The sequence below is a fragment of the Dermacentor silvarum genome, chromosome 4 (genome assembly GCF_013339745.2).
Source record: "Dermacentor silvarum isolate Dsil-2018 chromosome 4, BIME_Dsil_1.4, whole genome shotgun sequence".
Taxonomy (NCBI): Eukaryota; Metazoa; Arthropoda; class Arachnida; order Ixodida; family Ixodidae; genus Dermacentor; species Dermacentor silvarum.
The window spans coordinates 182,928,505-182,941,681 of record NC_051157.2 but is presented as its reverse complement, the minus strand read 5'-3'; the positions used below and the strand labels follow the sequence as shown (position 1 = coordinate 182,941,681).

General features: G+C 48.1%; 1 protein-coding gene across 6 annotated transcripts in view; it reads left to right on the top strand.

Moving 5' to 3' along the window:
- LOC119449096 (homeodomain-interacting protein kinase 2-like) overlaps positions 1 to 3,037 on the top strand; it is a 77,106-nt gene extending 74,069 nt beyond the window's left edge. For 4 of the 6 annotated variants that reach the window (XM_049666267.1, XM_037712285.2, XM_049666263.1 and 1 more), the window contains one exon: positions 2,593 to 3,037. In XM_049666267.1, coding sequence (XP_049522224.1) covers positions 2,593 to 3,022 — 430 coding nt within the window. In that variant the 3' untranslated portion in view covers positions 3,023 to 3,037. The remainder of the gene's footprint in view (positions 1 to 2,592) is intronic. The other 2 variants (XM_049666266.1, XM_049666265.1) reach the window with 2 other exon arrangements.
- The last annotated feature ends 10,140 nt before the right edge of the window (positions 3,038 to 13,177 follow it).

Sequence of the window (13,177 nt, the reverse complement as noted above, 5' to 3'; positions counted from 1 at the left end):
TTTTCACTCGCACATACAGCATACGGCGCACGGCGACTGCGTTATCGCCCTTGGACTTTATACGGAATATCTATGAGCCAAAACCAATTTTAGGGCCACAACGCGTCATAGACACCATCTTTGTATAGCAAATACGGATCTCAAGGGCCATACTTTTGCTGGCGGAAACCGAAAATACGTCATAGTTGTCGCCCCCGGCACTTTGGGCGGCCAATGCCATCGTCAAGCCACCGAGCCAAGCGACATGAAAAGGCAAAATGGCCGCTCGGGCCGGCGCGGGGTGACAGTTCGCAACGTATGATGAGGGAACGGTCCCACAGTTGCGACGCAACAGCAGGGTTACCAATGCATTGGGTTCTATGGGAGCTGTGCCGGGACCGGCCGAAAACGACGCAACAGCTGGGAAAACGCAGCCCCCGGCAACGTAACAGTGGGGTTCTCCTGTAACACTGTACGACGCCATCGTGACGCTCGCTCTTCGTTTCCGATGCCTCGTGCTTTTGCGAAACGGCACGCGTCCACGCCTCGGGTACCTGGTGTGACATTCCAAGGATGAGTGCTTCAACGAAAACGGAAAACGGGTGCGCGTTACAATTGAGGGCGCCTTAGAATCGAGTAAATACGGTAAGCATTTCTTTTTCGAATTTTCCTGCCGAACCTGCATATAACGAAATCCTCTTTATAACGAAGTTTTTCGGGAATTTGTCAATTTCGTTATATCCAGGTTTAACTGTATCTCTCCCTCTCTCTCAGCAAGTGTGGAATCAGCCCCAAAGCAGTGGACAGCCCAGTATGTAGAAGATGGCGCCGAGAAAGTGAAAAGCTACGTTGCTTGAGACGAATCTGCAATTTTATTGCGATAGCAATTATATGGACATTTCAACCGGATTTCTGCCGTCGCCATCGCCGTGAGGTTCCGTATAGATTCCAAGGGCGATAAAAGCGTCGCCACGCGCCGTATGCGCGAGCGAAAGAGCGCGGGGGAGGCACGCTATCACGGAGAGCGAACGCACGGTGGAAAGCAAACGCGACCATCGCCCGAAAAGCTGTCGGGTTATGGGAAGGAGGGAGGCGGGGCGGCACTGTGCTCCGGCACCAAAGGCGTATCTTGCCACTCAATCTCCCACGCGAAAGCAAGAAACGGGAAGAGGGGGGGAGGGGGGGGGGGGCATCTTCTCCTCTGCCAACAACTTCTTTGCCTGGCGGTGCCGGTCGCCCGCACCGTCTCTTATCTCCACACGGCTCTGACCTTGGTATGCGCTATGCATTAGCCGCTCAGTTTCCGTTGAAGCGATAGACCGCGCGAACCTGCGCTTGCTGCCAGCGTTTTGACAGTCGTTGGCCGCGGTCATTCAGTGTGATCTATTCAAGTTTGCTTGTGCGCGCTGACACCACGATTGTTAATTCAGTTAGTAAGCCAATGTGTATAAGTTTATACAGCCGATAAAACTACTATCCCTACTCCGAATAGCTCTCTAGTAAATTGCTATCGCAATCGATGCTTCGCCTTTCGGGCGAAACTGCGACATTTTTTGCAAAACTTTCAGAAAACATGATCTCAAGGCAAGCACTCGCATAAAGAAGTATGAGCTTGCGCATTCGACGATGTTGACAATTATGAAAACCAGGATCACCGCGATCATGACAGCTGGAACCACGGGCCATGCTGTTCAATGGAAAAAGTGGGCTTTGTGCGCCAGTGCAAGACCCGTCATGATAGTGAAACCAACATGGTGGAAGCTGCTACCATTACCAAGATCTGGGAGCACGGTTATGTGGATGCGAAGCTGCTGGCTCGCGATGCTCTTCGTGGCTTGTGCAATGAGCGGGGGCGGGCAGGACATGCCACGCGATAATGGCGACAGATATGAACTCTGCAAATTCAAGCCTTTCTATTCCCCTCTCGGCATGGTTCGTTTAACGGGATCTTAGCAATGCAAATGTCAAGCTCGGTCTGCATGGAAAAAGCTGTTCAGAAGGCAGAGTGTTGATTGTTGCATCCGACATGACATATCGTTGTTCATGGGTTTTTTTTTTTTTTTTTCCTCGTACCCCGAATGCATAAGTTGATATGTTTGACTGATTGTTACAACCAATATATTGTTATACGTGGTATGGACTGCACTGTGCTAGCCATCATGCTGAAAGGCGATTGACATCATTACAACTAAAAGCTCAGCCTTAAGAAGCCCCCTGAAAAGCTTGAGGCATGCGTTTAACTAGGCAGCTTCTCGGCTGAAAGAAATTGAAGCTAAGACGAAAGATTTTACTATTATTTATTGTAAGTGTACGAATGAAGATTGTTTCCCCCTCCTTGAATTTCGACCTTTGACCTCATTGAAATCCTTAAATTGACCTTGAATTTTGAATTGAATGCTTTTGTACGAGCCCTGCCCTTATTCATACTCGCGTCCACTCGCACCCTTAGTTCTCACGCCTGCGAAATGAAGGTGGGAGTCGGTGCACTTGTGAGTGAGTATGCCGGCCTACGGTCGCAGTTAAATTCAGTGTCCAAGGAAAGTGGTCACGTGCATGCCACGCACTGTCTGGAGAATGGACCGCAAGTCTCACGAAGTGCATCTCTTGCCCTAGCAGCAGCGGCGGCCTGTGCAGCCAGAAGAAGCGGCTTCTGTGCCATCCGCTGAACGGCGGCGGGGACATCGTGTTGACGCCCAAGCGGGAGGTGGACGACGACTGCAGCGTCCAGCTGCGGCCCGCCGCCAACGGCTTCCTCGAAGGGGAGCGCCTCGTCAAGTGCAGTGCCCTCATGCCCCCCGTGTCTGCAGCCGCCACTCTGGGCCGGCCACACCTGTCCCCGCTTCAGCACGTGGGGCAGCCCCTGCACCTGGCTCCTAGCTCGCAGCCGGAGCTGTACAGGTGGGTGCAGTCGGAGATTGCTCTTCAGCTAGTGTCCAAAAAGCACACTGCGAAGAACGGCGCCAGTGCTGTATATTGTCACAGGGATTCACCAGTACACCGGAGAGACAATATATACAGGCTGCTGCTACCAGAGAATGGCTGACAGCATCTCATGAGGCTTGTCCCGTCTTCTTCGCCTAGCACAGCGGTCCTTTAATGGCAGGCTCATGGCAGGTGTCCATACATAAGGGTGATGTGCGGAACTCCGTTCAGAACTATAGGCCCATTTCCTTAACTAGTATTACCTGCAAAATTATGGAGCACGTAATATACAGTTGCGTTATGGCCCATTTAACTAAACATAATCTCCTAAGCCCCAGCCAACATGGTTTCAGGCATAGTTTCAGGCATGGTTTATCTTGCAATACACAATTGGTAGAGTTTATACACGATTTAGCCTCGGCAATTGATAAGCAATAAGTTGTGGACTGCGTTTTCTTAGATTTCTGTAAAGCATTTGATGTAGTCGCACACAGTCTCCTAATCTCAAAATTAAAAGCTTATAACTTGGATGGTCAAGTAATAGCGTGGATTGCTGAATATTTGTCATAGCAGAAACAGGCTGTTCTGAACGGTATATCCTCACAATATGCATCAGTTACGTCGGGAGTTCCCCAAGGCTCAGTGTTGGGGCCACTATTGTTTTTGTTGTACATTAATGATATTTCAATTGGTATACAGTCTTCATTCAGGATGTTTGCCGATGATTGTGTTGTTTACAGAGTCGTAGATTCCATTTCCGATTCACAAATCCTACAACTTGACTTAAATACTATAGCAGACTGGTGTGTGCGTTGGGATATGTCATTAAATATAAATAAGACTGTTCACGTCACCTTTACAAGAAAACGAGCTAATCATCTGTATAGGTATAGAATTAATGATTTTACTCTAAACATAAGCAAGGAATTTAAATATGTAGGCGTCTTTTTTACTTCTGACTTACGATGGAACAAGCATGTTAACTATATTGTAAATAAGGCAGCATCAGTTTTGGTATTCTCTCGGCGCAATTTTAGTCATTTACCGAGTAACTTAAAAACGCAGCTGTATTTCAGTCATGTACGTTCAATACTTGAATATGGATGTGTTTGTTGGGACCCACACACATCTGAGCTTATAAATAAATTAGAAAAAATCCAGAATAAGGCAGTTAGATTTGTTCTTGGTGACTACAGTCGGCAGCTTAGCATGACAGAAAGCAAACATAAACTTAAATGGCAAGAGCTGAAGGATCGTAGAAGGCATATCAGATAAAAATTTTTCCACAATATTTATTATTCTAAAACAGGCATAAACCACGAACAATATATCCAGGCACCACACTACATATCTAAGCGACTGGACAACTGTTTGAAGGTCAGGGAATTTTCTTGTAGGGGTGACGTTTTCCGTTATTCTTTTTTTGTTAGAGCTCGAGATTGGAACAGTTTGCCATCACGCATTGTATACATCACAGAAAATGATGCTTTCTTCCACGCATTGTAATTATTTGTTCATGTATTTAGTTAAGTCTGTAACCTCCCTGCTGTAATGCCCTACGGGGCGATCTAGGTAACTAATAAATAAATAATAAATAAATACACAATGCCTCGTAACACCACCCCCGGCGGACTGAGCGCCGTCACGGCGCCTTCTAAAGGTAGTCAGCACTGCTGATGTAGTAGGGTTTTAGCCGCGACACATGGACAACATCAGCAGCAGACGTAAAAGAAGACGGGCGATGTTGGAGCGGAGTGATGAGGTAGTCAACGTCGTTGAGCTTGCGGAGAACCTTGTAGGGTCCTGTGTAGCGAGGGAGGAGCTTCTCACACAGGCCTTGGCGTCGAGACGGCGTCCAGAGTAGGACCAGAGATTCAGGAGGGTACTCCACTTCGCGGTGCCGGCTACCATAGCGCACTTTTTGGGAGGCCTGTGACGCACATAGCCTAGTGTGAGCAACCTGGCAAGCCGTTCTGGCTCGAGAGAGGACGTCCTGAGCATATGCGGTTGGTACGGATGGATCAGCAGGAAGGAGCGTCTCGACCCCGCAGGGGCGTCTGCGTCAGCAGGCGTTTGGTGTGTTAGCACACCACGGACCCGAGCACATGAGGGTCGGACCCTCCCACGCTTAACCGTGCGTGGCTTAGCTGTGTCCGAGGAAAAGGGGATCCTGGGGGTTGAGCCGATGCCGGGAGTTGGACCTTTATGGCCCCCCGGCGGAGGCAACACACTTCTTTGGCCTCCGCTTCACGTAGACGGCACCCCCGGACTGACCCACCCGGGGGAAATCGGTAGTTGCCTTTTCCTGGCTCTCTCTCCAATCTTCGTCTTTCCCTATCACTTTTAATCTTTCCTGTCTTCTCATCTTTTCCATTCACTTCGACTTTTCCTGGCGGCAAGGGTTAACCTGGTGTAGCTGTCCTACCTTGGGTATACCATATTGGGTTATAGTAATGGCATACTGCTGGCGCTGTGCAGACTTGTTTACATATTCTGCCACGTCCCCTTGTTGGGCTCCGTGGTGGGTGGCAGACGCCGTTGCCGAATAAACCACTTCTTTCCATGGGATCCTCAAACCCTTTTACAACCGATCGTGCCTCGAAAAAGGTACGCACCGACGCAACCTCGCTATTCTGGCCCAAAAACAAAGAAACTTTCCCGAAATTTCACGTCCTTCACTGTGAGCAACCATCTACGAAAGCTAGAGCAATTTCCCCATTTCTTGTGGCCAAGTGCCTAAAAGAGACCATTGGAGCTGGGTATAAGGCAACAAAGATGGCAACCGGAGATTTGCTCCTCGAACTAAAAGACAAGGAACAATACAACAAACTCGCACACCTCGTAGCCTTTGGTAACATCCCTGTTTCTGTAAGCGCACATCGAACAATGAACACAGTAAAAGGTGTAGTATCAGACGAAGACCTAATGACATTGAATGAAGAAGAACTCCTGGATGGATGGAAGGACCAAGGGGTAATCCATGTGCAGCGCATCAAAATCAGACGGAATGACAACAAAATCCCAACAAAGCATTTAATACTCACTTTCAGTTCAACTACTTTACCCGAGACTCTTGAAACCGGCTACGTAAAACTTCATGTTCGACCATACATTCCGAACCCGCGACGTTGCTTCAAATGTCAAAGATTTGGTCACGCATCCCAGAGCTGCCGAGGGCAGCTTATGTGCGCAAAGTGCGGCACAACCGGTCACTTTTCTGACGATTGCAATAATGACGAGGTACATTGTGCTAACTGCGATGGCAGTCACCCTGCATACTCCAGAGCTTGTCCAGCCTGGAAGAAAGAAAAAGAAATAATTACTGTAAAAGTGAAGGAGAACATAACATTCCGTGAAGCACGACAAAGTATCTCCTCTTTATTCTTGCTCAAAACATCTTTCGCCGAAGTGGTGCAACGGGGGGCGGCAGCCTGGACCACGCCTAGCGTGCCGAGGCCAACGCCACCCTGCCATCTCTCAAATTGTCCACACCAGTGCCCTCTACAAGCTCCGGCAGCAGCCAGGGCACCGCAGAGGCCCCAGGGGTCCTGTCGACCTCCGGTCCGGTAGGGACGAAGACTTCGTCGCTCGAGATGAAGTCTACGCGACGCACACATCGCTCTCTGGAGCGGGTGTCCAGTGCCTCGCACGAGGCTATGGACACCAGTCCCAGCCAAATGGCGCTAGTAGCGTCGATGGAGCGGCGAGGTTCTCTCGACCGCTCCAAAAAAAGACAAAACACCAATTACAGGGCCTAACAAAGGCTCTGTAAAGTAAGTTACTCTCCTCCCTTTTGAGACACACAGCACCTTTCATTTTCCTCAAACATGAACACAATAATGCAGTGGAATGTTAGGGGACTAATCCACAACCTAGACAACATCCAAGAACTTATCGATAAATTCAATCCAAAGGTGCTGTGTGTTCAAGAAACACACCTAAACTCAAGAAACACCAACTTCCTACATCAGAATATTGTTTTCAGAAGAGACCGCGAGGATTCTGCCGCATCATCTGGTGGTGTGGCCATCATACTCGACAGAAGTGTAGCCTGTCAGCAACTTCCACTCAATACGGCACTTGAGGCGGTAGCCGTTCGTGCTGTACTTCTGGGTAAGCTCATAACCGTTTGCTCGCTCTACATACCCCCACATTATCCTTTACACAAGCATGAATTTCAGTCATTTATAGATGAATTACCAGAACCTTACCTCGTTCTTGGCGATTTCAATGCACACAGCAGCTTGTGGGGCGACACGTGTATCAATGCACGAGGATGCCTAATCGAACAATTTCTTTTCTCCTCTGGTGCGTGTCTCCTGAATAAGAAGGAACCCACCTACTACAATCTCGCAAACAAAACGTTTTCTTCCATTGATCTCAGTGTAGCTTCCCCGTCTATATTTGCTGAGCTTAAATAGGAAGTTATAAAAAATCCTTACTGGAGTGACCACTTCCCGATACTGCTGAGATCACCACTACAAAACGAACCACCACCAACCGCTGGAAGTTGGATACGGCAGATTGGGAGAAATTCCAAAGTCTTACAAGTAGTATCTCGTGGTCTGACATATCTTCGCTGGGAATTGATGCTGCTGTCGAGTATCTTACATCTTTTATAATTGATGCCGCCTCTGAATGTATACCTAAAATAAGTGGTGCGACCTGCAAACGCCGTGTCCCATGGTGGAACGACGAATGTCGGAACGCTCGTAGGAAACAGAACAAAGCGTGGGGCTTGCTACGGGACTCCCCAACTGTGGAGAATCTTGTCAATTTTAAGCAGATAAAATCGCAGGGCAGAAGAACGCGTCGACAGGCCAGGAGAGAGAGTTGGGAGAAGTTTTTATCCGGCATCAACTCGTATACAGATGAGGGCAGAGTCTGGAAGAAAGTTAATAAGATAAAAGGGCTACAAACTTATTCACTCCCGTTGGTAAACACACAAGGCGACAGTCTGGAAGAACAAGCTAACTGCCTGGGAGCACATTTTGAACATGTGGCCAGCTCATCCCATTATTCCCAAACATTTAAAAGACACAAGGCTAGAATAGAAAAACAGAAACTAGAAAGAAAAGGTACCGGAAACGAGGCATACAACCAGCCATTCTGCATTGCTGAGCTGTATGCATCACTTAGTTGTTGCAACAAGTCTGCGCCAGGCTCTGACCGCATAGCTTATCAAATGCTGAAGCACCTTCCTCATGAAACAAAGAAAACTCTCCTCTCCCTATACAATGCTATATGGACCTCCGGCAAGGTCCCCTCTGCCTGGAAAGAGGCCATTGTCATTCCTATACTGAAGGAGGGCAAGGACCCATCGTCTGCTTCGAGTTACCGCCCTATAGCACTAACAAGCTGCCTGTGCAAACTGTTCGAAAAAATGATTAACCGCCGACTGATACATTTTCTTGAATCAAACAAATTGCTTGACCCGTACCACGGAGAAAGAATACAGGAGGCGCAACTCGGCTCCTTCCCGCGTCGTCATAATGTCACACAGGAGCACAGGACGTACCACGGCAGCGGACGTCGTGACAGCGCCCCCTACAGAACGCCGGACGCATAACGTATGGTCACGTGATGGTTTGTCGAAGCGATGCAGCGGATCCGTGGCGCGGCGAGCGCGCTCTTGCAACGCCTCTGTTGGCTCTTGTCGTCTGCTCGCACGCGACGGCTTGATGCCAGTGCCCCACCTTGGCTACTATCGCAGATCGTCTGATCTTTCAAGTTTCTTGGTCTTATTGCCACATAAATAGCATGTGATCCTAAATAATAATCTATAAAAATATCCTACTAACACGGTCTACAGGTCTTCTATCCCCGGATTGCAAACCGCGCTGGAGCAAAACGTTTTGGGCGGTATCCGACAGTAGCAGACGACGCCGGGCGCCGTCGGAGACCGCGGCTACCGCGGCCACGCGCGCGCCGCTGCGACCGCGAGGGAAGTAGTTCCTTCCGTCGCCGCAAGGGGCGCCGCGCCGACGTTCACCACCAGCGCGTCTCCTCCTCTCCCAGCGTGACATTATCACGACCAGTGCTCGCGCTGGCGCCGGCCCCGAGTTTCGCCTCCTGTTATTCTTTCTCCGTGACCCGTACCAATGCGGGTTTTGAGAAGGTCGATCCACCGCCGACCATTTGATACGTATTGAGACGCAAATTCGTGAAGCTTTCGTCCATAAACAGTTCTTTCTCTCTGTATTCCTTGATATAGAAAAAGCCTACGATACCACGTGGCGGTTTGGAATACTTAGAGACCCCTCGCACGTTGGTATACGTGGTGACATGTTAAATGTCATAGAAAGTTATTTATCTAATCGCACTTTCCGTGTTCGTGTGGGAAATGCTGTATCAAGACCTTTTGTGCAGGAAACTGGAGTGCCACAGGGTGGGGTGCTCAGTTGCACTCTCTTTATCGTAAAAATGAGTTCTTTGCGTCTGTATATCCCAAGAAACATGTTTTATTCTGCATACGTCGATGATGTACAGATAGGTTTCGCCTCGTGCAATCTCGTAGTCTGTGAGCGGCAGATTCAGCTTGGTCTGAACAAGGTGTCTAAGTGGGCAGACGAGAATGGATTTAGCCTTAACCCACAAAAGACCATCTGTGTCCTGTTCTCTAGAAAGAGGGGTCTGCACTCCGATCCTGACATTGAGTTGCAGGAGAACGCGTGCACGTAAAAACAGAACATAAATTTTTAGGTATGATTCTAGATACGAAGCTTACATTTGTGGCACACATACGGTATCTAAGAAACAAGTGTATGAAAACAATGAATATTCTAAAAGTGTTGTCACGCACCGCTTGGGGTAGTGACACACAGTGTCTTTTAAATTTGTACAAGAGCCTCATACTTACAAGATTAGATTACGGTGCCATAGTGTACCATTCCGCTACGCCAAGCGCCCTAAGGATGCTGGATCCTGTACACCATCTAGGCATCCGCCTAGCCACTGGTGCCTTCAGGACAAGTCCTGTGGCAAGCCTGTATGTAGAGGCGGACATGTGGTCGCTAGATATGCAACGTTCATCCTTAAGCCTCACCTATTTCCTGAAAGTAAATTCCAACCCGGAACATCCGTCCTTCTCAACCGTAAATGATACAACCAGTTCCACACTCTTTAATAAACGGCCGACAGCAAGTAAACCCTTTTCACTACGTGTAAGAAAAATTAGTGAAGAAATGGACATCCCACTACTTGAAAATACTCTGATGGCCCCAGCAAAGCCAGTGCCACCGTGGCAGTGGCAACTCATAGAGTGTGATACTTCGTTTGTAGAGGTCACAAAAGATGCTCCAGAGGCACATATCCGGATGCATTTTCTGGAAATCCAGTTCAAGTACTCGTCCTGCACTCAGTTATACACCGACGCTTCCAAGTCACATGCAGGGGTATCTTATGCAGTAGTCGGCCCATCGTTCTCCGAGTCCGATGTACTGCACCCGGAAACAAGCATTTTTACGGCTGAGACCTATGCACTTTTATCGGCTGTGAAGAGTATAGGCGAATCAAAACTCAAAAGATCAGTAATATTTACAGACTCCCTAAGCGTCGTAAAAGCCGTCATGACTCTACATAGACACAAAAACCCTGTACTTATTGAACTGTATTCTGCTCTGTGCAAGGCATATCTGTCTAACCAGCATATTATGCTGGGTGCCTGGCCATAGAGGCATCGAGGGCAATGTTCTGGCTGATCAAATGGCCACATCAACTACATCGCGAGCCCTTAACCCCACCGCTTCTATCGCTGCCACAGATCTCAAGCCCTACTTGAGAAAGAAACTTCGAAGCCATTGGCAGCGCTTGTGGGATGCCGAAACGAACAATAAGCTCCACTTAGTTAAGCCACAGATTGGCCCGTGGCATCCTGTTTAGAAAATACGAAGAACTAATGTCCTATTCTCTCGTCTGAGAATAGGACATACATATGGCACCCACAATTTTCTCTTAACTGGAAATGACCCGCCAACCTGTGGTAGATGTGGAGAGAGGCTTACCGTGCTACACGTGCTCGTGGAGTGCAGGGAAGCCGAAAGAGAGAGAAAACGACACTTCCCTTTAGCGTACCAGTACCGTCTCCCTCTCCACCCTGCTATGTTTCTTGGCGACGAACCTCTGTTTAGCACTAAAGCTGTTCTGGATTTTCTGAGCGATGTTGTACTGCATGTTATTTGCCCAATAGTTTCGTAGCGCGTCCTCTCTTCAGAGGATGTCGCCGCGACAGCAGTTTTGCATAGCACGCGCCTCCAGGCCCTTACGTTTTCAAAGGGTCTTTCAAGGCAGTAGTGCTTTTTAAAAAGATTTATCTGTGATATATTTTAGCCTATCGTCATTATCTTGCAATCTGTTCTTTCGTGATCATAGTGCACCTCATTACCCATTGCCATAATTTTATTACATATACATTTTACGCATTTTACAGCGATTGTTTTTAGGCCCTTTTACAGCCACTACACATCTACCTTTTGCAATTCATTGCTCCATTGTCAACTCATGAACACTGGCCTGGCGCTCTTTGGCCATATCTGGCCCTTGCACCATTAAACACCATACATCATCGAAGGAGCGTCTCGAAGGGCAACGCAGGGTTGCGGCCGTACAGGAGAAAGAACGGCAAATAGCCGGCAGTGTCATGTCGGGACGAGTTGTAGGCAAACGTAACGTAGGGTAGGGCGGCGTCCCAATCGCGGTGATCAGTAGAGACGTACATGGACAGCATATCCGTGAGAGTTCGGTTGAGCCGCTCGGTAAAGGCCTGTACACGCTCGAGCCGCTCATCGCTGCAAGCCGCACCGCATGCTGGCGGTTCAGTGGCGGCGGACGGTTGAAGCAACCGGGCACAAAATTCGATTCACGCTGGGACCGGCGTGAGCGGTGCCGTACGCATGCGCCCTCTGGCTGGCAAAACAGATAACCAGCGACTGGCAACATGCAACAGCGCGGTCGCAGCGTTTGTGTGCTGGCGACCAGCAAAATTTTGGCCTGAGCCAGGATTTTGTTATTACGTTTGTTTTCTTATTAGCTAATTTTCTGATTAATGAGCTCGAGCGGTTAGCATGTGCCGGCATCCGCACTCCGATTTGGGGACGCGACGTATGTTAAGAGCCGGCAACCGAGAGGCGGGGCAAAGATGTTCTAAGTCGGCAACTATCGTCAACAGCAGACGACACTGGCATATTTTTGTCGGCGTGGGTTCAAGCTTCCGCGTCACGGCGAAAACGCAAAACTCTTGCACTGTCATACTCTGCTGACTGCATGTGTTGCGTTGGCGCGCTGAGCCACCTCTCGAACACTATGCAGTGATCTTACCTGCGCCTTTTTTTTTCCGTTTTCCTTTCTTTCTTTTTTTTTTTTTAAATCATTGCTACCGCATACTGTTGTAACAACATACATCGCTATGTACTCGGTTGTGTGCGGCGTGACGGCGCATTTTTTGTAGATGTGCTAGCGAAAGCTTGCAAGATCGCGCGTCCGTTTTTAAGCCAATGAACAAGGGATTTGTCGCAGCAACAGCGTAGCACGCTGAAGCGCCGCAGCGTTATACAGGGTGTTCATTTATAAGTTTTAAAATTTTTTTAGAAATCCTCTGTGGCAGGTAGCATAATTCTTATCGTTGAGCTGGGTTATTCGATGAGGCGGACATTAGTAACACGAGAAATCCCATATTGAACGAATTAAAAGAATGACTAATCAACTTCTTAGTTAATTATTGTACAGCACATATTGTGATTTACGAATTGGAGCCGGTGAGCTTGGCAGGCGTATCCACTTGGGATGAATTTCCATAATGACGCCAGTTTGGAGATATGTGCCATCAAACTCGCTCTAAAAATGCACTGTTGTTGCACTTACTTTTTTACCAAAATGCTGTTTTATACATTGAAGCACTAAAGTAACTGGAACGCCCACGTATTTTGTCCCACACTTTGGAAAATAATATCTCAAAGCTGGCATCATCCTGGAAATTCATTTCAAGTGAATGCGTCTTGCAAGCTCACCGGCTATAATTTGGAAATTGCAATATGTGTCGTAAAGTAATTAACTAAGAAGTTCATTAGTCAATTTTTGTTACTTGAATATGTGTTTCGATTTTTTGTAATGTCCACCTCATCGAATAACCCCAGCTCAACGATAAGAATTATGCTACCTGCCACAGGCGATTTTTAAATATTCCGTAACACTTTAAAATGAACGCCCTGTATATTAACATACTCTTATACAGATGGTTCTATTATCGCGGAATACAGCTGTGTAGATCGACAAGTCACTT